The sequence below is a fragment of the Haemorhous mexicanus genome, chromosome 9 (genome assembly GCF_027477595.1).
Source record: "Haemorhous mexicanus isolate bHaeMex1 chromosome 9, bHaeMex1.pri, whole genome shotgun sequence".
NCBI classification, from domain to species: domain Eukaryota; kingdom Metazoa; phylum Chordata; class Aves; order Passeriformes; family Fringillidae; genus Haemorhous; species Haemorhous mexicanus.
In genome coordinates, this window is record NC_082349.1 from 19,145,739 (window position 1) to 19,172,868 (window position 27,130).

A 27,130-nucleotide genomic window follows, 5' to 3' on the forward strand; every position below is an offset into this window, starting at 1 on the left:
AGCTGCGCAAGATGGCGGCGGGCGCGTGAGGGGTGGTGGCGGCCGCGCCGGAGGGACGGAGGGAGCCGAGGCCCGAAGGGAGCCGGGAGGGGCCGCTGGTGCCGCCCCCGGGGTGCGATGGTAAAATGACCCAGGCGGGGAAGAAGAAGAAGCGCGCCGTGAACCGCAGCATCATGCTGGCCAAGAAGATCATCATTAAGGACGGCGGGACGGTAAGGCCGGGGGCGCGGACGGCCCGGGGAACAGCTGGCGGCGGCGGCGGCGGGCCCCGGGCTGCGTGGCCGTACGGGGGCTGGCCCCGGACGGGCAGGGCCCGGTCCGGCGAGGGTGGGTGGGCCCGCGGGTCTTGGGCGGCCGCGGCTGTGTCGATCGCGGTGCCCTCACGGCCGCCGCAGCCCCGATGGCCGCGCTCGGCAGCCCGGGCCGGTGTCCGCGGGGCGGCTGCCCGAAAACACCTGTGAGGGTGTCAGGCTGCTTTGCTTCGCTCGTCAGCGCAGTTTGTTCCTCGTGTGGCCCGGGTTTTGGGTCGCGGGAGCGAGTGCGGCCTCAGACGCCGGGCCTGGGGCACGGCGGGTCGTTACGGCTGCCCCAGGTGAGCGGGGCATGTCCGAGCCCACCCTCGCCGAGCGTGGCTCCCGTGAGCGGCGCCTGCGGGGGCAGCGCAGGGTGCGGGGCTGCCGGCGGGGGCAGCGAGCGCTGTCCCCGCGGTGCCCGTGGTCAGACAGAATGGGCCCGAGAGGGGGACAGTCGCCAGCGCCTGAGCAGTTCCGCAAAGAACGCCTGCGAGAAAGGGTTTGCGGTTCTTCCCACTGTTTTGCTTCCTCGTAAATACATAAATTCGAAAAAGAAAGGAAGCTGTTAAGTGTTTTGGCTGCTGGAGCTTGGAGTTGGTTTGGGTGGGTTTTTTTGTGGTTTTTTTTTTTTTTTTTTTTATTGATGGGGTGCCATTACTTCCAATGTATCATTGCCCCTGGATTTTTTCCGCTGTGTAACACTATGTAGCTTCGATGTGCCCTGTTCTAAATACAGTGCCTTTTTTTCAAATAAGGAGACATCTTGACAGACTAAATTGCTGATGGCACTTCAGTTTGTCATTTTGGAGCAATAATGGAGAAGAGACAGGTGTGAGAGTCACTATACTTGTTCATCGAAGTGGCAACTGGCTGGATTACTGAAGCGTTAGGAAGCAAAATGAATTCTGGTATTGGTTGTTGGTGTTTTCCAGGATGTGTTTCTGCTGTTTTTAAAGAAATAAATATATGAGATTACCTTGTACAGATGTTAAATGCAAATATTTTAGATCGAGTAGTACAAGCAGAGTAAATGTTGTTACGCAGGGGACATGGTGCTCCATAATTACTCTCTGGAGTATCATTGATTAAGATACAGTGTGATTCCAAGCATCCCTAATCTCTCAACTTTAACTTCCTTCTGCCAAGAGAGGAGAAAGTATGTTACAATTAACTGCATTCTGTGATACTTTTAGTACATCATTCAGTGCCACCAGTTTCAAAAGTTGAGTGCCAACTCCCTTGAGTTTTGTATTAATCTAATTTTTGGAAATCACTTAAAAATGGAAATCATGTAAAAAGAAACATTAGTTGAAAATATGTAGATTGTTATTAGGCAACAAAAACTTCCACTTGTGGTACTTTCTGCCTTCAAATAAATGTTTGGGAAATTATTTGTTTTAAATACATCTTTTAAGTTATGAAGTTTGATGTAAGAATATTCTTTACAGCAACAGCAGAAACTTTGTGCATGGAATTTTTAATATTTGCTGGAATGTTAAGTTGGCCTTCAGTGCTCAGTGTCCTCAGCTGCTTCATTCATTACCCAGAGTGGTGTGTGACATGGTGGGAAACAGGTACCTGAAAATGGCCCCCATGGCTTCAGTGTTTCCCACTGGCAAGGCAGTAATTAATCAAGCATCTTTGCAAACTTTCCAGCCTGATAGGTTTATTTTGGAACTGTTTGACACCAGAAAAAATTGTGTGAGCCAGAATGGGTAATGTACATATGGTTAATGAGGCAATGGCACCAGCAGAAAGAGTTTCTGATTGAAAACCAAAAAAAACAAACAAACCCCAAACAAGCAAAAAGGAAAACCCACCCATTGTTTCTGCAAAGCCTCTCTTCCCACTGCAGTTTCTGCTGGGTCTCCGTGACAAGGCAGTGGGTGGTGCAGGAGCTTGGGTTGGTGCTTGGTGGTATTTTTGTGTTTTTCTATTTGCAGCTTTAGTAGCTGTATCACAGAAAGAATGTGTAATGGTGTGTTGTACTCAAGTGTGTGTTGTCAGATTTCACCAAAGGAGAGGCAGTTACACCAGTGATGTGGTTTCATAGAATCACAAATGGTTTGGGTTGGAAGAGACTTTAAAGATCATCTATTTCCAAACCCCCTGCCATGGACAAGGACTCCTTCCATAAACCAGGTTGCTCAAAATCCCATCTAGCCTGCTGCTGAGCACTTCCAGGGGTGGGGCAGCCACAACTTCTGTTTCAACACTTCTTTTTTCCCCAACAACTTTAATTTTTCCTTCCTTTATGTATTCATCTTATGTATGACGATGCATTTTTGAAGCGGTCAGGAAATGAACTAGAGATTAGAATTTCTTTTGGTACTTTTTTCCTTTCCAGCAGAGGAGCAGCAGCTGTGGTCTTACACACGATACCTTTATTGCTTTGATAGCTATTCTCTTGTTGTCAGATGTGTGTTCTTAGGCTTGCCTGACATGTACACTTTTTATCACTGGCATGACTGACAGTACAAAGTGTTTGATTAAAGGCATCTTCTCTATAACCAGAGGAAAAGGCATCCTTGGAGCCCTATTTGTGCAGTGGGTTTAGCCAGGCACAAATGCACTCTGCTCTGGCTGCTGGTAACAGAGGAGGGTTGCTGTTACTGTGATTGGAGCATCTCAGGTCTGAGGCCTTCTGCTTCAGTTGCACTTGGTCCATTGCATTACACTGTGTTGGCCCGTTAGGAAAGCACAGGGGACAGGTTTGTAGGGTACAGCAGGGCTGGACACCCAGCACCTGCACTGCACCTGTGGGCTCCGAGAGTGCGTCAGGCTGGCACTGAAACCTTGTGGACTGAATGCTTGTAATGTGTTTTGGTACACTGCAGTGTAACTGCTTATCCTCCCCTTGCTCTCTCACCTCAGAAGCATCCTTGCTACTTGATAGTTGCCACCACCTTTAAAAATTACTATAGAGGTGATGATCTAAATGTGAGTAAATAACTTCTTTTTTTTATAGGTAGGAAGAAATAACGGTACCCGTGATAAGCGAGCACTAGCAACACGAAAGCAGGGAAGTTGCACTGTAGTGATCTAAATGTCACTTCTGCTTGTTTTTGTCAGCGTGTTGGAAAGCTCTGGTGTTGCTTGCAGCTGGGTGACATGGCAGAGGGCAGCAGTGACCTGAGGCCTCTAAAGGCGGCAGCAGTTCCCCCGTGCAGAACAGCCACAGCTTTCATGCTGCTGTTTCGTTTTGTGCTGGTGATCTTGGAGATGCCCGGAGCTGGACGAAGGCAGCAGGGGCACAGATGGCCTTGATGGCACTCTGTTTGCTATGAATGGAGGTGGTCTTGACCCCCATGCTGGGAGGGGTGGGATGGTTTGTGACACCTCTCTCACTGTCTGTCAGGCCTTGGGGGGTTAAGAGCCAGCAACATGACAGGAATCTGGGGGCTGTCAGAGTGAACCTGACTTCATGAGACTGAGCCAAACCAGCTAACATTGATACTTGCAGTTTGTGCAGAGCTGGATAAATTTTTAACACAAAGCTAAAATAAGGATTGTGGGTGGAAAGGGAAAGGAATTGTGGGAAGAGAGGATAATTATAGCTACGCTCTGTACCTACAAAGACTGTTAATTTACATCTTTGGGAGAGTGGGCAGAAAAAATAGCAGAAATATCGGTATTTACTGAAGAGGACTTGGGAAAGAAAAATAGCACAGTGCTGAGGTACTTTGTATTTCACCTTTTACAGACTGTTAGGTTACTTTTGAAAATTATGATCTTATTTAGCAATAGGAGTGAGTAGGCAGTGAGGTTTTCTGTATTTATTTCCTGCATTTGTTCAGTAAGCTAGGTACGGCTTGCATAAATCTCCTACTAAAAGAATGGCTCCAGTATTACCTAACTGCAGCTTAAAATTGTGTCATATTTGAGGCTGGAAGGCACCTCCAACATCACTAATCCAACTACCCCAGTCTCTTACCCCAGAGAGGGTCAGCTGGAGCAGTTTGTTCAGGGCTGTGTCTAGTGGGGTTTGGAGGTTGGCAACTCCACGCTTCACTAAGCAGCCTTTTTCAGGAAGGGTTGCTTTTCTGAGGTTCAACTATAATTTCTTGTATTTCAGTATGTGTGCCTGCAGTCCTGTCACTGACACCTCTGAGAAGAGTCTGGCTCTTGTATTTACTCCTCCATCAGCTACTTACACACATTGATAAAATCCCAGTGAGCCTTCTTGGGAAGCAGCTGAGGTCCTTAGCTCAGTGCAAATGCCAGGTGTGATCACATCAGGGCCACTCTGTTAGTCACTCACCTTAGCACAAAACCAGCAAAATAGGTGTTAACGCAGCGCTTCTGAGTTGAAAGAGCACAGACGAAATTTCTGAGGAGTTATTCATACTGCTTTCATATGAGAATAATTAGTGAAGCCTATCCTTAATTTGCAAATGTTGAACTGTGGCATGTTGTTTGACAGCATTTACAGAGTCTACGAGATGAGCAGGTTTTCCCGCCCATTCTCTTTTTGTTCTCTTCAAAAGCTGCTCCTGATTCTACCAAATCACTGCGAATTTCAAGTTCTTTTTGTCAAATCTTTTATCTCCATCTCTTCCTGCATTTGAAGCACATATTGAACTGATAGGCCTGCACTCAGTATTTGGGAAGTGTTCGGTGCTGTTCCTGAGATTTGCTTCTGGTGTTCATTATTTTAGTTTCTTGCCTGGTTTAGAGCTATGTTTTCTATGCAGCAATGGTGCCTTTTAGTAACAGAAGAGCTGTTTGATAGGTTGGATAGTGAGACTTGGGGATAGCTGAGTGTGAGCACTGCGTGGAAACTTGATTGCATGTGGCTTTGTGTCCATGTGTACACTTCAGCACTTTTCTCAAGGAAAATGAACTAGTTTTCCTGAAGAAGAGTCTCTTTTCCTTGTAACAACCTTGTTTCCCAGACTGGCAGAGTAAGTGGTTTATATTTTTGAGATGGCAGTGAAGGATTCTGCAGAGTAAGAGTAGTACACTTCAGGACATTAGCATCAAAGGGTTAAAAAAAGGAGGTTCATTCCATACGAGTTAGTTGGGTAACTATTCCCAAGTTTTGAATCCTGTTTCATTGTCAGTTGTTCTGTTTATAGTGTTCAGATGCATTTCTCATGACCCTAATAGATGATCAGATGTTTTAATCACTTGTCTTTTCTCCTATTTCAGCCTCAAGGAATAGGTTCACCCAGTGTCTACCATGCTGTTATCGTGATCTTCTTGGAGTTTTTTGCTTGGGGACTCCTGACAGCTCCCACTTTAGTGGTAGGTGATCCTCAGGAGCTTTTGCTCGCTGTATGGGAGGTGGGACAATTACTGCAAAGGCACTGAGCATCTTCTAAAGTGCATGAAATGAAAATTACATATGACTGGGCTGCTCTGTTGTGCAAGTGAAAAGTTCTATATTTTTAGATGGTATCAGAAATTTCATTTATTTCATTATAGCAGTGTAATGGTGTAGCACAGCTGTTTACATGCAAGTCGACTAACACTCAAGCTTTCATGTAAATAGTTTCTGATTGAAACCAGTAAGGTGGTAATGAAATTACCTTTCCTTTCAAGATGCCATAAAACATTGGCATATTACAAATGTAAGGACAAAAATATACTTGAAATGTGGTAACCAGTTACACCACTCTGTTAGACCAGTCAAAGCATCCCCATGATTAGTGAAACAGCCATACCCATGTGTTTGTATCAAGGTGGCTTTCTCATGTAGTTGGTTGCTTTTAATTTGGATTTAATTTGTGAGTGATACATGATGACAAATTGAAAGGAGTGAAGGTTTAAAAGTCTCCCAAGCCAACTCCATTTCAAAGCAGTCTTGGTGCTGCTCTGAAAGCTGATGTTACCCATCAGCAGTGTCTTGGATGTGAACTGCACATCGTCACTGAGTGGAATCCCTCTCATCCAAACACAAATCAAACGGAGACAGCTGCATTTCTGGATTCTGCTCACCAAACTGAGAGCCACTTCAGCATGGTGACATCTCTCCTCTGTCTCTCCCCAGTCCCCAGCAGATGACACAGTAGTATTTGGAGAATCTGGTCAGAAATACTTTTCTAGGTTCTCTGTGGTTTATTTATACTTCAGGCACTGAAATCTCAAAATGCCTTCCATGCAAATTAAGACTAGTCACATTATTTGTGGTTTGCCCTTTTTTCTTCTATTTTTTTCTTCTGTATTCTATGAAAAATAAAAAAACTGCTGTGCATCCTAAAGTTGGATGTATCATGAGCAGTATTTGTAGTTCATATTGTGTAAATGACTGTATTCGTATTTCCTCTCCAGGTTTTGCATGAAACCTTCCCAAAACATACATTTCTAATGAATGGTCTAATCCAAGGAGTAAAGGTAAGTTGACAGAAGTTAATCATAAGTACAATTTAAAGTGAATGGTGGGAGGAATGTAGAAATAACTGCCAACTGAGAGAAACAGTCAAGAGGTTTTTCAATATGGCTTTCACAGTATGAATAAAATGGAAATAAATTACTGCTGAAAGTGCAAATGTGCCTCTTTTTACTTTTAGTAAGGTATTGCGTGGTCTATATCTACTGTTTGGGTTCAGCAAATTAAAAGGTAGTTCCTTAATCCCAAATGATGCATATGGTGCTGAAAGTGGATAATTTTTCACTTGGTGTTTGTTGCTCCAGTAGTCTACAAAGCACAGTTCATGACACTGCTTGTATGACTGAATCATCTGCATTTTGAATTTTGTGTAGCTCTCAGATCACAGATCTCAAGTTTTATGTAGTCAGACATGGGATAGAAGATCAGTGATGCTTAGCCTCGTTGCCTGTGGTGCATTGCACTGTAGCTGTTGGCTTGAATGGAACCAGAGCCCGGGGTGCTCTCAGACTGTGCTGTGGTCAGCTACCACGAGTCTGACCTCTTAGTTCTAACTCCCATGTTTTGTTTCATTAGGGCTTACTGTCGTTCCTCAGTGCCCCACTCATAGGTGCCCTGTCTGATGTGTGGGGACGAAAGTCCTTCTTGCTGCTAACAGTATTTTTCACCTGTGCACCAATACCACTAATGAAGATCAGCCCATGGTTAGTAAATTGTTTCATGCCACATTGGCTGTTGTTTTTCAAGGTTGCTAATGCTTGTGTGTGTAGCATTGTGATAAAATGTTCGTTTGTGCTTCTTGGAAAGTTGAGGCTTTTGTATTATTTCTGTGCTGGGGGTACAGTCAACCTGAAGCAGCTGCCATACGGCCAAAGGCCTTGGTCGGAATTTCAGTAGCTGCTGATTTTGATCTGTGTGCTGTAAGCCCTACGTCCAGCACATCTGCCAAAGGAGAACTGTCCAGTGAACTGTGGAGGTCTGGATCATGGCCACAGTTCTCACGCAGCTACCAGCCAGGGACACTAAAATCAAAACCTTACCTAATGTGGGTGCATGAGGTAACCGTTTGTAAGGTACAATGTTGCAGCACTTCTACACTTTTGTTTCTCAAGTTCTAAAATCGACCAGCTTTCATGCTGTGTGCACCCTACTGACCTGTGAACTGGCTGGAACATTGCCCAGGTAGGGCGGGAGTCAGAGCTCTGGGCTTGCTCCTGACCTATGCTGTTCCTGAGGGTGGAGAGGCAGTGGCACAGCCTGCACTGACACAGGCCAGTGCCAGCTGCTCAGGCACCTCCGTCAGCCTTTCCCGTTTCCTCTCTGGTCACACAGGCTGCTCATCTCTCTTCAGAAGGAACTTGTTTTCTCAGTGTACATTAAGGTTTCAAGTGCCAAGTGCTAGTGTCTATTGCATACAGATATGGCTAATGTGGAGGCCTTTTAATGACCAAGTTCTCAAAATACTGAGGTTCCTAATTTGCTTTGGGTCATAGACCAGTTAAGTTTATTAGCTGAGCACCTTGTTTCTCAGTAGTACTTAATCACAGCAGCTTTTTGTAGATGTTACAAAATCGTGCTGCTTGTACTTGGTGCACATATGTGTTACACAATTCTATCAAGACACAGTGACATTGGCTTTATCCAAGATTATCTCAATAAATTGTCAAGATAAGTTGGACAATGTGATTTACTGTTTAACTGCACTTGGATTGAATAGACTTTTTGTTTCTGTTTAGTTGTTCTAATCTTTTTTATCATGTTCTTAGGTGGTACTTTGCTGTAATCTCCGTGTCTGGAGTTTTTGCAGTGACATTTTCTGTAGTTTTTGCATATGTAGCAGACATAACCCAAGAACATGAGAGGAGCATGGCCTATGGTTTGGTAGGTATTGTTTGGGCTCTTTTCCTGTGGTATTCAGTACTAAGCCTTTCAGTTTGTAATGCTTTTAAAAGCTGTGGTTTTGTTTCTTTTGTGGCAAGTTGATTTTAATTTGGAGTCAGTTTTTTCTGTTTAGTTGTTCCTGTCATCCAGTCTTGTATCTCTTTGATATTCTGCTTCTAAATGAAACAAAACATGGCCTTGTTAAAAGCTGTCATGCCTGTCTTAAGGGCTGTTATCAGTCTTAAAAGTGTAATTTGAGGAGCTTTAGTTATTCCTGTATTGTTGCCCACACTGGTACTACTCTGTCATTGTTTCAGAAATCTCACCTTTTGTTCTGGAACTGCCACTGTGTGATACTTGACTGCCCCTGCCTGTGTCTCCAGTCACTTTTCTGAGCTGCAGTTCAGACAAACATAGCTGAGTTACTTGTCTGTTTGAAGTTCTTACAACTCACCTCTGTTTCTTTGTTGTCTCCTGATAACCTGCCGGCTCCCAGGAGCCTTGACATCCTCATGTTATTATGGATTAGCAAAATCATTTGTTATGTTTAAGTTACAGAATCCATTACCATTCATCAGGAAGAGCTGAAAGCAGTGGATATAGAACTAAATAATTTCTTTGTGCCTGTACACATCAGGGATATGTTGAGAAAGTTCTTTCAGTTTTTAAGTTAATATCTTTCACAAGGCCAGCTGATTAACTGACAACTACTGAGTTGGATTAACCAGCATATTACATTTAATATACTCTTTATACATGTGCCTTTTTTTTAACAGACATTGCCTATTTCACTAATATGAAGATTAAATACAGCTCATTGCTTCCCAGAGGTATCAGCAGAATCTACAGTTAATTAAACCTAATTATGTCAGTCTGTGCAAGAGTGCTATGAGCCTCACATTGCTGTCCAGTTATCAGAAAAAGAAAATCTTTCTTAAAAAATTGTGGTTGTCTAAAATACACAGCTGCTACCACATAGGCATAGGAGAAAGGTTACTTTTAATCATTGTGTGATTATAATGGTTAGGTTTCTGGAAAGGAGGAAATGTGGGTAATAGCACTACTGACTCGTCTCACTGAAAATCTTACCAGCTGTTATTTATTTCAGGTTTCAGCAACTTTTGCAGCAAGTTTGGTCACCAGCCCCGCTATCGGTGCCTACCTTGGCCGAGCGTACGGCGACAGCCTGGTGGTGGTGCTGGCTACAGCAATCGCCTTGTTGGACATTTGTTTTATCCTTGTTGCTGTACCGGAATCGCTGCCAGAGAAGATGAGGCCAGCGTCCTGGGGAGCACCCATTTCATGGGAACAGGCTGACCCCTTTGCAGTAAGCTACCTAAATTGGGAAGATTTTGTTATTTGTAGATTCTGAGCTTTGGACACAGGGAAGAGGCTGAATTTACAATAGTTCAGGCTTGCAAAACAAAGCCTTCAATTTCTTCAAGCTTGACCTTGCTTCACTGGTGATCCTTTTGGCGACAATCTTGCTAAACATACTGAGAATTCTTTAGTGGTGCTGCATAACAACTTTATTGATTGTCAGGCTTTTCAGAGCCCAGCTAGGGATGGGTTTTGGAAATGAAGGTGGAATGTTTTGTAATTCTTTTTTTTCTTGCCGTAGTCCCTGAAGAAAGTCGGCCAAGACTCCATTGTGCTGCTAATCTGCATAACAGTCTTTCTTTCCTACCTCCCAGAGGCAGGCCAATATTCCAGCTTCTTCCTATACCTCAGACAGGTAATGTGGTATTTTGGTATGAATTTGAACAAAAGTAAATTTACAGGGCTTAAGAAAGTTTTCAGTATTACTGAACTAATATGGAAAACAGATAACTCATGTAAGAAGCTCCCAACAACTGATGTAAGTTCCCTTGTTGTGTTTCTCTTTTAGACAGGCAAAAAGAGAGGAAAGTGATGAATGAGTTATAAAACAATTTCTTGTATTTTGTAACTATTTGCATTATTCTTGGACTAAGAGGTTCAATATGTTAAACTGCTGTTATTTTTTGAGGGAACAATTTAATTGTTTTTTATTTATGCCCCTTTATTTTCATTTATTTGTTTGATGTAATGCAAAAAAAGACAAGGAACTGAATAATACTGGTCTTCTGCATTGTGTGTTCTCACTGGGGTTTGTGACATCATGATACATGGTTTATGGTTAATAATCAAATTGCCTTTTTTTTAATATAGATAATGGGATTTTCATCTGAAAGTGTTGCAGCATTTATAGCAGTTCTTGGGATTCTTTCCATTATTGCACAGGTGAGTTATTACTCTGTGTGTCATTGATTTGGCAAGCTGAAAAGAAGAAAGCACTGTGGAGAATGGAAAGCACTGTGCTTCCATAAATGTAACTCAGCTTTTCCGTGTCTGTTTTTTTCTAGATCTCTAGAAATTGGTTAAGACTCTTAACTTAGATGAAAACACTTGACAACAAGTGCTTGGTTCATTAAGGGAAAACTAAATCCTTTGTGCATCAAAGAAGGGATGATGGTTTAATCACATAACTTGCTAAATGCTATTTTTATTTTAGTAGAGGCAAATACTGCTTTTGAAGAACACTACTTTAAAGTAATATTTTTGCATGTATTTGACTTTGAGAATTAAATATTTTCAGGTGTTGTTGTTTTTTTAATTCATTAACTCATCAGCTTACTTGTGTTTAACCTTTAAGAATGTTATTTTTCTGACATTTGACTTTTGCCCTCTCTGTTAGACAATAGTGTTGAGTTTACTGATGCGGTCCATTGGGAATAAGAACACCATCCTGCTGGGCCTGGGGTTCCAAATACTGCAGCTGGCCTGGTACGGCTTTGGGTCAGAGCCATGGTATGCACACTCACTTTGCTTTGACTGATGCGGGGTTGGTGTGCACTGTATCCCTTCTCCAAGGGTGCGAGTGCAGGAGAGCCAATCCTTTGTCCAGCCCCAGAGCAGTCACTGCAGGGTGTGTTTTGCAGGATGATGTGGGCAGCCGGCGCTGTGGCTGCCATGTCCAGCATCACTTTCCCAGCTGTCAGCGCCCTGGTCTCACGAACTGCTGACGCCGACCAGCAGGGTAGGTTTGCTCCTGGTTCTTGGAATTCTAGTTGAGCAATACTGTGCAAACAGGCATACTGGGATCTGGGCTTAGTGCTCATCAGTCAGGCTGAGTCTTGGCAGGGCAGCCCAGATACCTGAGCTTAGGGCACCACATGAAATCCAGCCTGCCTGGACGTTGCACTGTGTCTGTACCATGTACTTCTGCTGCAGAGGGAAAATTCAACAAGGCCTTACAGTTGCAAAACATTCAGCAGACTCAATGCACTGTTCCTCACTGTTGCATGCAGCGCTCTCTCCTCCGTGAGACAGTGTGCATATCCTGGCCTCTGAACTAGCTTTGCATGGCAGGCACTGCCTCTCAAATATATCATACTGACAGGCTCTTTGTGCCCTTGTTTACTGCTACCCATAGTGCAACACCATTTAGAGCTTTCCCGCTTGCCTTAGTTTCAAGTCAAATGAGGCATTAGAAATAGTTAATTATATATATATATATAAAACTATAGATAGAAGAGAACACGTATTTTACTTTTCCCAGGTGTTGTTCAAGGGATGATTACAGGAATTCGAGGACTGTGTAATGGTTTGGGACCAGCGCTTTATGGTTTTATATTCTATATATTTCACGTTGAATTGAATGAACTGCCCATGCCCGAATCATCGTCAGGAGGTAGTGTGGTTGCACAATACCATTTACAACAGGTACGTTTCTTTTGCACCTACTGCTTCCAAAAGAAGCAGTTAGAAAGGGCTCCTGTGCTCATCAGTTCTCCAGTTTGATGCTGTGGTACTTTTTGTTACACTGACTGTAAAGGTAGGGTGTAGAACAAGGTTTTTAAGTCCCTCTAGGGGAGGGTTGTTTAACTGATCTGTTTAATTGCATGCACTAGTTTAGTTTAATTTTCAAATAGCTACAGCTGACAAGTCATAGACAACTGTGACCCTTGTGAGGAAAATACCCTGAGGGAAGGATGGACAGATAGCAGTGGTGAATGTTTCTGTTTTGTTGTCCTCCTGCTGAGCTTTTTTTTTAATTAAGTTTTTGGGGAAACTCAGCAGGAAGAACTTGCACTAGAAAAGGAAGTTGGCAGGCATTAATAAGAAGCATGTGTTCCCTTGTCCTAAATCTTAGGATGTAATGTTCTTTCACCTTCCTTCTCAAAGTCTGCACTGCATTCACTACTGTGTCAGGCAACAGCTCTTGAAAGTAGGTAATTAGCAATTGTAAGCTGTTAAGGTGTGTTGAAAGGCTTGTTAACACTTCCTTGTTGTTTTCAGAACTCCATAATTCCTGGACCCCCATTCTTATTTGGAGCCTGCTCTGTGCTGTTGGCACTACTTGTTGCCTTGTTTATTCCTGAACATACAAATCTAAACGTAAGATCCAGCAACTGGAAGAAACACTGTGGCAGCCACGGCCATCCCCACAGCCCACAAGCTCCTGGTGAAGCTAAAGAACCATTACTGCAAGACACAAATGTATGACAAAAATCCAGGCAGACCGTTTGGACTCTTCCTTCATCAGCAGTCTGGGATACACATTCCAACTCCATCAAAATGTAATTTCTTAAGGTAATCTTAAGAAGCATCTCTCTGCATGAAATCTGTAGGAATTGAAACAGGAGCTTTCTCCAAAGATGTTGCCATTGAACTAAAAACTTACTTGCTTTTATAAACAAACTGTTACATACTTGTCTCTTGCCATGAAATACTGTTACTGCTAAACTTTACATTCTTAGTTCAGAGACAAACAATAGAGTCAAGGCATGAGCATGTGTCCTTCTGTTTCCTTACGGTGGTGAGCTTTAATTCGAGTCATGCTACGTCTCAATGAGACAGACTGGCATCCATGTGGACCCATTCGTTTTAATGTTGTAAAATCTTGGGTCAGCTGATTCAAAGCCTTAATGTAAATGTACTTAAGTAGGGAGGTGAATTGGTATCATTTCTTTTAAAAGTCACATGGCAGGTTTTTTTTAAGTTTGTACTAATATAAAAATCACAAGAGCACGCTTGCTGAACAGTAAAAGTTATTTTTATGTAAGTGCATTTACTCTTTCTATTTTTGAAGAAACGGTCGTATCAAACACTTGTTGAAATACAAAGTGGGTGTTTTGGGCCTACAAATTTTAATACTGGCTCCAAACCTCTGCTTTCCTCTGTACCGTTTATTAAACCACTCTATTTCTGATGTTTGCGTAATCATCAAGGACCTCAAAACTTGAATACACAGACTGAACTCTCTAAGCTGATAGCCTTGAATCTGTCGTGTGCTATTTAGTGGCCTTTGAGGACTGTCACAAGAACCCTTTTGCATTACAGAGCTAAAGTTTTAGTCCTAAATTTTCAGGACCCTTAGTACAGAAGAGAGCTTTATACAATTACTGATGTGAATTTCTCTAAAAGTGTATATTTTTGTGTCCAGTTGTATTATTTAAGTGTTCCTTTGTATAAATTTGTGTATAAAGTATTGTATAGGTTTAAAATGTTTTCATCTTGTGGTTATTGCTTAATGCTTTTTTACCTTTGAACATTCACCATGGTTGACCAAGAGCAGGAAAAAAATGTAAATATACTGTTAATAAAGTTGAATATTTTAATGAATTTTTAAAAAATTGCGAATGTCTCTTCAAACCTTAAGTGAAGTTCAGTAGTTGCATGTGTGTTATGCTTTAGCAGGTGGAAAAAGTCATCTGGAGTAGTGATCCAGCCTGGAGCTTTATGTATTAGCTAAAGCAGCCCTGAGCACAGTGGAAGGGTCCGGGCTGTCCAGCAGCACAGGCTGCCTGCAGCTGCTCCTTGTTTCCTGGGGATCCAGTGGAACAGGATGACCACAGATCCAGGCTCCAAGGAACGAGTCAGTTACACACAGCCAGCCTGCCCAGGGCTCCCTTTGGATTGCAGTGGCCTGGGAGGTGCTGCCACACTCCTGTGACAGCAGCTCCTCTGCACGGCGTGAGATGAACACAGGCCCAGGCACTGGCACCTAAGGACAGCAGGAGAGACGAGCTCTGCAGGGCTGGGCCTGGGGAACAACGAGCACACGGAAAACTGCAGGAAAAGGTAAATAAAATAGAGCTGTTCTGGTGCTTACCTCAGCTGGGAGTTCCAGTACAGTGGAGATGTTGGTTAGTACTACTCCTGAAACAGTTACTAATCAGAGCTTTTGATAAAAACCATTTAATATTTCTATTAAAATGTACATGTGACAAAACCAGACACTATACATTAAAACATGGTGCTAATTTATAAACAAATGTACACATTTCACACAGCAAAACAAACCACTGAAATGTACAGTTCTCTGGGTGCACCTGAGGTAAAAGGAATGAAGTATCTTTACCAAAAGTAAGGAATGGTCATTGTAAGGGTACTTTGCAGGGGACAGACACCAAGTTCCAAGGCTTATCCTAGCATTTGAACCCAGACAGTAGAACAAGCTGCACAGATGGAAGACTATCTAAAATTTCTGTATAGTCTTACAAGTTGTAAAGTATGATTTATAAGAACTAAGTAACTAAGATGTTGACACTTGTCAACAGTTAACTATTCAGCTACTTCACCTTTTAATGTTTTATGCATGGGGGCCTGTGGAATGTAATACTGAGAGATTAACAGGGGAACCAAAACTGAGAATTTTAGGTTTTAATTTCCTATCTTCAGTGAAATAATTTAGCATTTTTAGTATGAGATTTTTTGTAAGTCTGTAAGCCATTCAACTAAGCTGGTTCCAAAATTAAGCAAGTTCTAAAAACTAAACTGTAAGGGAGGGTTAGTGAGGCAGTCATGCCCCCATAAGAGCTTGACCATTACTAAAATGGACAGCATAGCACAGTTCTCCTGTGTTTTCCCCTCGCCTCATCTGTTCTCTGAAAGGAGTCAAGAAATAGATATTCAGGTAATTGTTCTCACTCAGGGAATGTACATTTCAGCTGTTTTTTTTATAAAAAAGTCACAGCACTTTGGTGAGTTTTTAGGAGGATTTACAGGGTCAACAATATAGGAAGAAAATTCTGCACAGCCCTGGTGATTTCAGTGTTGTTCCCACTCAGTCTCCTTAAGGCTCTATATTCTTCTCCTTAGGCTCTAGCACCCTGAAGCATCACCCAAGTCAGTCAAGATCCCTTCCTCAAAGAAAACTGGCTCATAAAATTATGTCAGTTCACACTGACACTTTACTAACACACTATTGCAGGACATTTGAAAATCCCCCCACTGGTTAAAAGAGGACTCTTACTGTAAGAACCCTGTCTATGATCCAGGAAAATAGGCCGAGGCTGGTGTCCCAGCAGCTTTTGGCGATGGCTGTGCTTTGGCTGGCAAGTACGGCCTCAGGTACTCTGTAAAACAGCACAGGACACTGCATTGAGCCATGGCTGTCACTGCCCTTCAGGTGCATTTCAAATAAAACCTTCTGTTTCGTACTTACCCGAGTTAAGTGTGTTTTGACTAAGCCCCCGTAAAGGAATGCTGTCATCTTTTTTCTTGAAATACTTTGATTCCAGCCCCAGCTGATCACCACTAGAAATAGAAAGGCAAATTAAAATTTAAAGCAAATGCAGTTTGCCATCAGTGCATTATAACGAGGGCAGCTACAGACTTGGTCAGGAAAACCTTCACTAGAAGCGCAACTAATGTGTTTCATGACCTTTACCATGTAAGGTTAAACCATCACTGAGTAGGTTAAGAACAGCCTAGAACTAATGTTTTTCACTGACCCAGCACCTGACAGCTTAGATCTGTCAGCAGGAGCAACACTGAACTGTTGTTCCCTGGGGTCCACTCCTGCAAGCAGAACTCTTCTTTGGTTTCAACAAACCAACACAAAATCAGTTAGCATGGTAATGAAGAAAGGCAGATCACAGAACCAGGCTAATACTAGAACCTTTAGTCAGTTCCAAACACGCCAAGCTGACAAAAGGCTTTATAAACTGAAATAACAAAAATACTAAAGTGCAGTAGCTGACACTCACTTCTCCTTGTTTGCTGCGTGACCAGCTGCAGGCACTGTGTGAGCATCCGCACACCGGCTGGGTTTCAAAAGCTGTGAGTTCAGCTGAACCTGCAGAGACAAAGAGCCGCAGGTTAAGAGTTACTCCAGATCTGAGAGTCCGCTCCCCCCAGGGCATTCACAGAGCCAAATTCCCAGAGATTCCTGTTTCTACACCTCTCTGGCCCTGCTGGGCAGCAAAGCCTGTGAGAAACAGCCTAAAGACAAGCATTAGCTATGAGTAACAGTCATAATGCTCAAGGCAGAGAGCCTAAGAGTAAATACAGTAAATACGCACTTTGAGAAACAGTCAAAATGTTGTGCTTTGCTGTTTTATACAATTCAAATAAAATTTTATACAATAAATAAATACAATTTTATACATTCTTAAGCAAACAAAAAAGTTGAAGTGCCTGCCTTTGATACTGGACATTGGGAATTTCCATTTTTGCTGTGTATCGGTTCCAGAAAGTTCTGGAAGGCATAGAGAGGCGAAATGGGATGACTGATTCCTGAGCTATGAAAGGATGGTCGGTCAGGCTGTAAAACAAATAGAAACTCATCCATAAAGGAGAAACATAATTTTACAAGTAACTGTAGAGATTAAAAATTCCAAAATTAACAAAATAACTGCCATTACAAAGCCAACACTTAGGTGAGTTTTCCTAATGGGAAGAAAACATTTTTCCAAGATTTGCACACTTAAGGGAAACTTAACTTTAAAAAAGTTAGATGAGGTGAGCACTGTCAGTTAGTAATAAGCTACACACCCTGCCATTGATTAAAGCAAGTAATGCATCCAGCTACAAATCCAGAGTCCTCTTTGTATGAACGGCCCTTCCACTGTGAGCAAGCAGCTCATCAATTCCTGCTGTCGCTGTGACAGCAGGGCTCTGTACAACACAAGGTGAGAAGCAGCAAGTCACACTATTCAACAGTGACTGCAGGCAGCATTCCTTAGCCCCTGACTCTGCTGTTTCTAAAAATCATTAGTTAGAGTATTGAAATAGTACACTTTGGGGTTTAACCTTTACAAAGAGAAGTAGTAAGTTAACTTCTCAACACAAAAAAGCCTTTTTTTGCCTTCACTCTGCACTTCATCTTTTCCAAACTAATTCTGTTATTGCTTAGTGTATTTTATGTAAACAAGAGCTTAGAAGATTCTCACCTACAAGGCCCAGGGCATCAAGCACCCAATAGTTTTATATTGTTGAAAAGCAAACAAACAAACAAAGCCAAACCACACCCACCCAAAACTGTAAGGCCAGAAGAAGATGAAAGCACTTTATTTTTCCTCTTTGAAGGCCCTGCATTTTAGCAACTGATGCCCACCTCACCAGCCTGTTATTTACAGCTCTGCCTTACCATGCTGAGAGGTGAAACAGCAGGTCTCCCACCAGCATGGGCACTGGCAGGACTGTCCAGCTTCTTCGCCATCTGAACTTCACTCAGCTGTCTGTTCAGCCACGTGATAACTGCAAAGAGGAAGAAAAATTCCATTTGCTCCCTCTAACAAGCTGTTGGAAATGGCCACTAGGCCTTCCTCACAAAAAGTGACAGCTCACTGGGTGTTTTTCCTCCCCAGTACCAAGCAAAGCCATTTGTTGAAGGTCCCCCTCCCCCTCCAGGCCCCTGAGCACGCACCCCACAGCCCCAAGCACAGGCTTCCCTACGTGCAGCTCTTGGCTACTGCATGCCCACAAAGCCAGAGGCTTGTTTTCCACACATGACAATAACGGCAGCTCTCCACAAAAACCCCAAAAACTGCTTCTATCAATTTCAATAGTACTGAGATCAGTGGGTCATTTTTACAGAGGGAGAAATCAAGCTGTACAAACCTACCATTTTCATTCGTTTTCAGTAACTGCTTACTTTCTTCAAGTTTTTGTATTGTACTTTCTAGCTGCTCTTGTAGCTTGCAAACCTGCAATTGCCATAATAATTGTAACACTATCAGGAGTGTTATACTACTAACTACAAACAACAACAAAAAAAGCATTGTGAAGTTATTCTAAAATTAAAGAAGTTTGAACTCAGTTTGTCACAAAAGCAACATAGTAATTCTTTTAACAGAAGCCCTACTTTCAGCTAGGATTTCGACAAGGTGACAGAATCCTTTTTGACCTTTATTTTTCTATGATTAAATAGTGCAAGGACGTTAGAATGTCCTGTTTAAGGGAATGGAAGAAAAAGGTTCACTCTGTTCTTGTTCTTATTCCCTTCACCAACTTACACATGAATGTGCCTTCTAAAGGGTGCTGGTTCATCCATTACATTGCTTTGTTCTCCTCAAACAGTTTTGGCTGCCTTCCGTGTAAATGGATGGCTTCTACAAATCAGCTTAACATTAAAAAATCTGAAAGTTGCTGACACATTTAAATAAATATATTAATAAGCAGAAGAGCATATTCTATTGCATGGAAAGATTTAAGACCTTATTTCTGTAACTAAGTTAAACCCAACAAAGTCCACACAATAGCATTTCCAGCACACAAGGTTAACCCATCAATACCTCCTGCTCTTTCATGCGAAGAGATTGTCCCATCTCCTGCGATTCCCTCTGCTCTTTTTGAAGTTTCTCTTCTTTTTCTGCCAATAGTTTTTCTTGCTGAATTGTTACTGTATTTTTCAATTTTAATTTACTCATTAGAGTTTTCAAATCTCCTTGTAACTTCTTGATAATTTCATTAGCCTATTAAAAAAAACCCAAGTCATATATTACAAAATAAGCACCTAAGAATAAGGGAGATGTTGTACAAGGGAAGTGCCATGTTCAAACAAACCTTAAGGAGTTCAGCTGACAGCGACTTAATTGTTGTCTCCAGTTTTTCAATATGCCTTTGTTTTTCCTCTGTACTCTCTTCCAGTATCACCTTGAAAAGAATGTTACAAAATATAAGGCTGTGATACATATTGTTTATGATTTCAAGTAGAATGTTCATAATTCTTAAAGTACTACCCTTACAAGGAACCAGCCAGTGCTTTTCAGTCAAAATTTATAGGGACTGGATTAATCCTTTTTTTTTCCTACCAAAAGTACCATAAACTATTACTCCAGTACCACAGGATTAAATCTGAACCCAGTATACTTATGATGCCATAATCTAGAATCTTAACTGCATTTGAAAGCTGACCGGCAGTATTCATAAAAACTAGTCAGCATCTACTCTATGGAAACCACAACTAGGAAGGTTAAAAAAAAAATTAACGAAGAAACCTTCTGCTCCTGTGTCGCATCTAAGACTTCTTTTGTTCTGGTGATGAGCTGATCTTTGTCTTTGATCTCTTGTTCCAAGACAGCAACTCGTGTCTGCAGCTGATTAACGAGTTTCTCTTTTTCATGACATTCAGCATCCAGAGTTGTGTTCTCCCGGCGCAGAGACAGCACCTCCTGCTTTGCTCTCTGACATTCCTAAATGTTGGGAAGGAAGTGAATTTTATTCTGCAAGAAAACCTGTAACAGTAATTTAAACAGACATATTTAAATAGTAAGCATATTATGGAATAAAGAGGAAATAAATGAACTTAATATGCTGTATTTCCTATGACGTGCCCAGGCAGGCACTGTTAATGCTCTAGCAGTAGTAAGCTTAATTTTGGATATTGCCCGTACATCTTCTAATCCAGAGAGCTTTGCTTTCAGTTCTCTGACTGTGGAGTCTCCTTTGTATCTCCTCTCTGTTAGGTCTTTATTGATGACCTCGAGTTCTGAGAGCCTGTTCTGCAACTGCTGAATACTTTTCTGATGCAAATTTTCCAGTTCTTTTTTCTGTTGTTCATGCTGTTGTTGGTACTGAGTTTGTGCCTGTGAGAAGCAAAGAAATGAAGCAGTTATTCAATGACTCTGACTATTCCCATCCAAGAATCTTGTTCATTCTTTCCAACCATTGCACCTGGAGAGCTCTTTCCTTCTCACTTGTCAGCTCCTGTGAGTGTTTGTTGCTCAGAGCTGTAGTATAGGATGTCCATTCATTCTTCAGTTTGTCAAGTTCCCGGCTCTTCTCTGACAAGCTCTGTATTAAGTTTGACAAAGCACATAAAGTTTAAAAATGTAAGCATTTCAGCCAATACTGAGTGACTCTTTACTGATACTTACTAAAAGGACATGGAATTATTAAAAGAAGTCTAAACTTCGGCACCAGATGCTGAAATATGTTAATTTTGTAATCAGAAAAAGTAAGGCACTGAGAAGCTGAAGAGCACTGTTCTAATGCTGTGGATAAAATAATCTTTAATTTCCAGTTGCGTTTTTTTCCCAACCACTATTAAAGAGTGAGAAAACTGCCTGCTGATGCTCTCTACCCTTGTAACACAGAATACTCTATTAGGAGAAAAAAATAAATAAAGTTCTTCAGCAGCATCTTTTTCTTTTTTTGATTTGTAATTCTGCACTCCAATTCAGCAAACACATTCCAGTAACTCAAATTGAAGCTGCAGACATGAGGCAAACAAATATTCCATTCCAAAAATAATTCTTAATGGTTTTAACAGAATTGTTCTGTTTCATTATGGTCAAAAAAGTCACCTTGATAATTGCAGAATCTGACCCAAATCATTCTCTTGGAATACAGAATTACTATGCTGACTGCAAAAACCAAAATGGAAGTAATTAAAGTCCAAGACTTCCAATTTATTTACCACAGTTTCACAATTTTTCCAAATAAAACAATTTTCAATGATTCATGGAATATATGAAGTATATTTTATCTTCACATGACCATATATTTAGTATTCAATTTGTGTGTGCACACACAGACCTCTGCACAAAATAAAGTAAAATTTTGCTTGAGTACTGCAAGAGCTCAATTTAATTCTCCAGCTGCTGGCTTTATTCACTCTAGAAAAGCTACAGTAGACTATTCCCTTCACTCAGTCTCAAGTCAATTATCTTGCCTAGGTAGTGGCTAACCAACCAGCTTACAAAAAGGGACATTTTTCATAAATCAAAAAAACTGCAACACACAAAAGTTAAAAATTTATGTTACCTGTTGAGTGTAGCTCAGTTGCCTGGTAAGATCCTCTTCAGTTTTTTTAAGCTTTTCTTCCAACATCATTTTATCCTCCTATGTACAAATTGACCTCAAGTCAAATCCTTGGCTCCCCACACACAAGTAGCATTTGGCTCCCATTTAATCAGCACAGCCTGCCCAAGCACCCATTTACTCACTGTATTTGTGAAAAGATCCCCTTGTTAAATAAGTGTCATACCGAATAAGATATAATTAGTAAATTCAAAAGAAAAGGTATTAGCCCACAATGTAAAAACCCCAAATTAACTTCTTACCAAATTTCTACCAGGAAAAGTTATCTTATTTACAAGATATGTTTACAAAAGAGTTACCTAAAGAAGAGACCAACTGAAATGCTGTAAATCTATGTTATTAAAATGACTTATTAGGTGCCTAGAAACATAACAGCACAATAGGAGAGACAAATCCCAGGCTGTGAAACTGAAGCAGACAACAGTCAAACTATGAGACCTTTAATTTCTCACAAAATCAAACCCAGCATGCTACCAAACTGCATCAACATTCCAATTTTAATTGCCTTTTTATAGCTGTTAGTCCTGTGAAGCCTCACAATTACCAGCAGCCTGTGCTCTCCTACAGCCAAGGGCAGAACAGAGACTGAAGGTTCCAGTAAGTGCTGCAGCTGCTCTGGCCACCAGCACAGGCTGTGAGCAGGGGAGTGCAGCCAGAGCATGCAGCAGCTGCACACATTGTGCCCTGCGTGTAAAACACCTCCCTTCCTGCCACTTCAAATGGCAGGAAGAAAATGCCTGAAAATGCATTTTCATTGCCAGGGGGATGGCAGCAATTCAGATTTCACAGCATGCACCCAAGCAGCTGCATGCAATTACATATTTGAGCTAAAAGGAAAAAGAAACCAGAGCATACAACTTGATACATCCTTCTGAATTACTCAGAATGAAAAAAATGCTTAAGTACATACAGCATTGAGGTTTAGTTGCAGTTACAATAAACTTTCATTTTACCTTAAGGCATTTCAAACAGTTGGCTAAAAACTTCTTTATTTCTGCATCAGTTCCTGGCAGGAATTTTAGAGAAAGATGGGTAAGGTGTTTGAAAGGGTTGGTCTCCACTACATTTAAAGAGACAGGTGTGTGATCTAGAGCAGGTGCTGAAGAAACTAACTGCAGCAAAAACCTAGGGAAAAAACAAGATAATCAAATGTTTAGCATTTTTCCCCTGAAACTACCTGTAGATCCTAATCTATTTCCCAATAAAATATATTTTTATATGTGCAGTAAAAGGCTACCCAGTTTTTGCTCAAGAAAGAATAGAATTCTCCAGAGACTCAGGTTTATCCACATCCACCAATATATTGAGGTCAGGGCAGGTCAGATTATCCTTTTCCACTGACTCTTCTCAGTCTGAGTGACTGACAAGCATTTTAAGAACTCAACAGGTACACACAGAGTAACGTGGCACACACTTGTGACCTACCTTGGGATATCTTTGTTCTGCTCCTGAATGCATTGCTGAAGCAGATCTATAAATTTTTGCGGGAAAGCAGAGAAGTCTACCAAGAGACCTTGCTGGGATTTCAAACTATATGAACAGACAGGGAAAAAAAAATGTTAATGATGTAGAGAACTGTAATTTATTTCCTATAAAATATTTTTGTTTTAGATCTTGGAAAGAACCAGCTCTGATCATTAAAGTTTACTAGCATGTTATTTTCAACCAGAAGTGTGTCCACATATCACAAAATCATGAAAGTGGTCAGGCTGGAAGGGACCAAGACCACAGTGGGTCAGCTGGTCCAACCTCCCTGCTTGAGCAAGGTCGTCCTAGAGCACATCTTGGATAATAATCCCCAGAGGATACTTCTGATCACAAGAGTTCTTGCAAATGGGCTGCACTAATTAAAAACCAGGAGCTGCTGTGGTGTAACAAACGTGTTCCTTTGAGTAGGCATCACCCTCACAGCACGGCATGGAGCAGTGATGGGACAGGCACAGGACACAGGCACAGGACACGGAGGGGAGCCTCAGCCATCACCTCGATCCCCCACTCGCCCATCTCTGCCCCCCTTCTGCACAGACACAGCAAACTCAGACAAACATCCTGCAGTGCACACACACAGCTGTGCCCCCGTGCAACAAAACACTCCTGCACATCTCTCCTGCAAACACTACTCTGCTTTTGCCTTTTAACCCACACACTGATCACACCTCCCTTTTTGAAAACAACACCAAAGCCACCCCGCCGGCCAAAACCTCTAACAAACAAAAAAAAAAAAAAAAAACCACACCAAAAAACACACCAAAAAAACCAAAATAAATAAATACCCAAAGAAAGCAGAAAACTGAACTGTTCATCGTGCCTGGAATCCAAATTTGATGATTTGCTCAAATTCTGAGCAAGTAAATGAGACCCAACAGTAAATTATGCAAGAAACCCCTAAGATACAGGCACAGGTCTGTAAAACCACATCCATGCAAACAGACTTTCTTCTCATAATCATTTCCTGAACTAGTTCACACACACACACACACACACACACACACACACACACACACACACACATATACAATAGTCTGTAAGAAGCAGTTAGGATAAACAGAAGATACCAGGAAGTATTCTCTGTGTAACCTGAGCTGGTCACCCTCCTGAGCCTGGCTGTTTCACCCACTGGTCAGAGAACATTGAAAAAACACTGACAAAACCCCACAAGTGAAAACTGCCAAAACCTGAACTCTAACACAGACCACTATAAGCTAAAAACATTCCCTTTTTCTTTTTTGCCATTTAGAAATGTTTCACAGAGAAAATACTGTGACTTCACTTACCTTTGAAAATCTTCCTCTGATATGACAAGGTTATAAAGGAAAAAAGGATCAGTATCATCAGTCAATCGAACAGCTAAGTCCTGAAAAGATGTACATTTAAATAAGATTAAAATACTATAAATATTTTAAACCAGCAGTGCAAACAGTATTGAATGCTTTCATTGTTTAGTCAAAAATACAAGAGAATTGCGGCAACTGATTCAGAACGTGTAAAACACTACCATTTAACACAACTTAAATATTACAGCAGGAAAACAAGGAAAACTCTTTCACAAAAACAAACCAAGTCAAAACCTTAAATTCTGAGCAGTAAAGGTTTTGAAATTCAGTGTGTATCCATACTTTTTCAGAGAAAAAGCCATTTGCTCCTTTTTTCCCCTCATGAAATAAGTGTAGCTCTAGCAGTCCGCTGTCATGGTTTACTAATACATCACTCCCATAACTGGAAGCCTTTCAGAGCACACTGCTCCTGAAGTTTATGAAACCACCAGCTGCTTTTATACACTAGAATCCAGAGCTCTGCAGATTGGATACAGGTGAATCCAGGAATCCCATATGGCAAACTGCAGAATTATGCTGCTTAGCTTTGAAACAGACACTCATTTGTTCACTGGAGGCCTACACAGTGTTTTGGAAAACCTGCCCTCTCCATAAGCATTAAGCCTTGAATTCCAGGGATGGGGGATGCAGTACATGAGGCTCAGGCAGCTGCTCCCTAGAACAAGGCTCACCCCTGTGGCAAGGATATTCCCTGGCAGAGGTACTAAAGTAAAGCAGAAATGTGTCAGCTGCTCCAACATAATGAAGTGTGACACAGCAATGTACATACACATAAATGAAACTTCTTGCAGTAATTCTTTCAGTAACACCAACAAAACTCTCAGCTGGAGATGCATAAACAAACTCAGGGATTTACACACACAGACAATTAAAATTAATGCTACCCCAAGCCAGCTGGGGTGGATTGATGGGTGGGATAAAATGCCTGCTTGGTCTGATGCCCCATTAGCTGATTAGGCATTGGAAGTTCCCCTTAAGACTGATCACTCCCTGATGGACTCCAATGCATTTCCAGTTTCCAGGCTGCAGCTCAGCACACACTCCTAACTGAACTGCTTCTGCTCAGAGGGAAGCACCATTATCACAGCCACCAGCAGCAGAAACTGACCAAAACCTGCTGTACTCCTATACAAACAAATCTTCACCCAACAACACCAATGTTAACATCATGCTGGGGGGATGAACCCTTTGGTGACAAATCAGACCTACAACAGAAGAGATGACAAAGTCTCCAGTAGTGGTCTCATTGTGATTTTCCCTGAGAAAGATTATTTTTTTTACTCTCAATTTAGAACCCTAAACTAAAGGTACTCCTAAGCTCTAACTCATGTTCCCCTGAGCATCTCCAAATACTTTTAATATGCAAGCTTGCTAAGACCCATCAACAGCCAACTAAAATAGAAGGCTAAAAAGGCTGGGGGGATGGGGGGAAAGGGTGGAAAAACACAGTAACAAACCGACTAAGTTACTCAAGAAAATGATAAAAAAATAAAGTAAGATCAAATGGCAAACACTAAAATCCCATTTTGATTTTCCTTTTTCTAATTATACTTCCATAAAATGAAATTCAGATAATACCTAATGAATGACAGGAATATGATTCAATTACAAACCTTTTTATGAACAGGATTAGAAATTGACAGTAGTTCAATATTCACTCGAACATTTAATCTCCTGTGTACAAAAAGATGAAACTCAGTCATAAATCAAGAAAACATTCTCCAAATAACATGTGTTCACAGCTGCATTACAGGATATCTCAAAAATAAAACTCTAGAAAGAAAGTTCGCACCGATGACTACACTTAAAATATAAGAGTTTCAGTCACTGCAACTCCTCAGTCAGAGCTGTTTTATTTTGCTGCTTGCAACAGACTTGAAATAGCAATACAGAAGTTTTAAAACTTTGTCCAGAAACGAGAACTTTTGTAAAAGTCTCTGTTGAAATTTATTAACGATGACTCAAACTCCTGATAATCATTTATACAGTGCTACCTTCAATGATTTCTTATCGAGTACTAAGTCACTTATATTACAACGCGCACCACAGACATCAGCCTTTCCGCACCTTCTCGCACTGTCTAACCCAAACAGGACCCATAGTGCCGAAATTCCTCCTATTTTGAAGAGACGCTTCACGTACGGAATGTCTGGGCTTTCCCGGGCACCACCGCCGTGCGCACCTCGCACAGGAGGCTCAAAGCCGCGGGTCCCAGGGCTGCGGGCGCTGAGGAGGAGCCGCGCCTCAGGAGGCCGCGGCGGGGGAGAGGCGGGAGGGCCCGCGGGCAACGCTGAGCCCCGGGAGACGCCAACGGCCCCGGCCCTCGGGTCTCCTCAGCCCCGGGCACAGCGGCGCTTCCGCCGAGCCACTGAGACTTCGCTCCGCTGCAGGCGCCCCGCCGGCTTCACTCCCTTGGCGAGGCACCCACGGCGACCGACCGGCCCTTGCCGGCTGCCCCAGGCCTCGCCAGAGCGGTCCCGCCCTCACCCGGACGGTGCCCGCAGCAACCCCAAAGCGCAGCACCGCAGAGCGCGGCCCAGCGGCGCTCAGAGCAGGCAGGAGAAAAGCGCCTGTGGCTCGCAGCCCCTCTGAGGAGCACAGAGAGGTTCCCGCACTCACCGCTCCTCGCAGCCGCAGCCCCGCACTCGCATCGACACTGCCCGGTCGAAGATCCGCTCCGCCGCCATCTTGCTCCCGCCCGAGGGGAGGGGCCGCAA

General features: G+C 42.2%; 2 protein-coding genes across 3 annotated transcripts; one reads left to right on the forward strand and one right to left on the reverse strand.

The window, feature by feature from the left end:
* Nucleotides 1-14,162, forward strand: MFSD14A (major facilitator superfamily domain containing 14A). Its single transcript, XM_059854386.1, has 12 exons — nucleotides 1-212; nucleotides 5,445-5,540; nucleotides 6,567-6,629; nucleotides 7,201-7,328; nucleotides 8,391-8,505; nucleotides 9,614-9,832; nucleotides 10,127-10,240; nucleotides 10,696-10,767; nucleotides 11,222-11,334; nucleotides 11,466-11,563; nucleotides 12,086-12,249; nucleotides 12,826-14,162. The coding sequence occupies exons 1-12, from the start codon at nucleotides 126-128 to the stop codon at nucleotides 13,030-13,032; spliced, it is 1,476 nt and encodes a 491-aa protein (XP_059710369.1). The 5' UTR covers nucleotides 1-125; the 3' UTR covers nucleotides 13,033-14,162.
* Nucleotides 14,130-27,130, reverse strand: SASS6 (SAS-6 centriolar assembly protein). Of its 2 annotated transcripts, XM_059854384.1 has the most exons (18): nucleotides 27,033-27,130; nucleotides 26,027-26,087; nucleotides 24,354-24,433; nucleotides 23,005-23,109; nucleotides 22,533-22,704; nucleotides 21,523-21,600; nucleotides 20,431-20,550; nucleotides 20,151-20,342; nucleotides 19,755-19,949; nucleotides 19,321-19,410; nucleotides 19,050-19,229; nucleotides 18,380-18,461; nucleotides 17,903-18,012; nucleotides 16,955-17,077; nucleotides 16,521-16,609; nucleotides 15,977-16,068; nucleotides 15,785-15,887; nucleotides 14,130-14,598 (listed from the first exon to the last, which is right to left on the reverse strand). In XM_059854384.1, exons 1-17 carry the CDS (start codon nucleotides 27,098-27,100, stop codon nucleotides 15,799-15,801), a joined length of 1,926 nt encoding a protein of 641 aa, XP_059710367.1. In that variant the 5' UTR covers nucleotides 27,101-27,130; the 3' UTR covers nucleotides 14,130-14,598; nucleotides 15,785-15,798. The 2 variants fall into 2 exon arrangements, with proteins under 2 accessions (XP_059710367.1, XP_059710366.1); XM_059854383.1 differs by lacking the exon at nucleotides 14,130-14,598 and having other exon boundaries at nucleotides 14,712-15,887.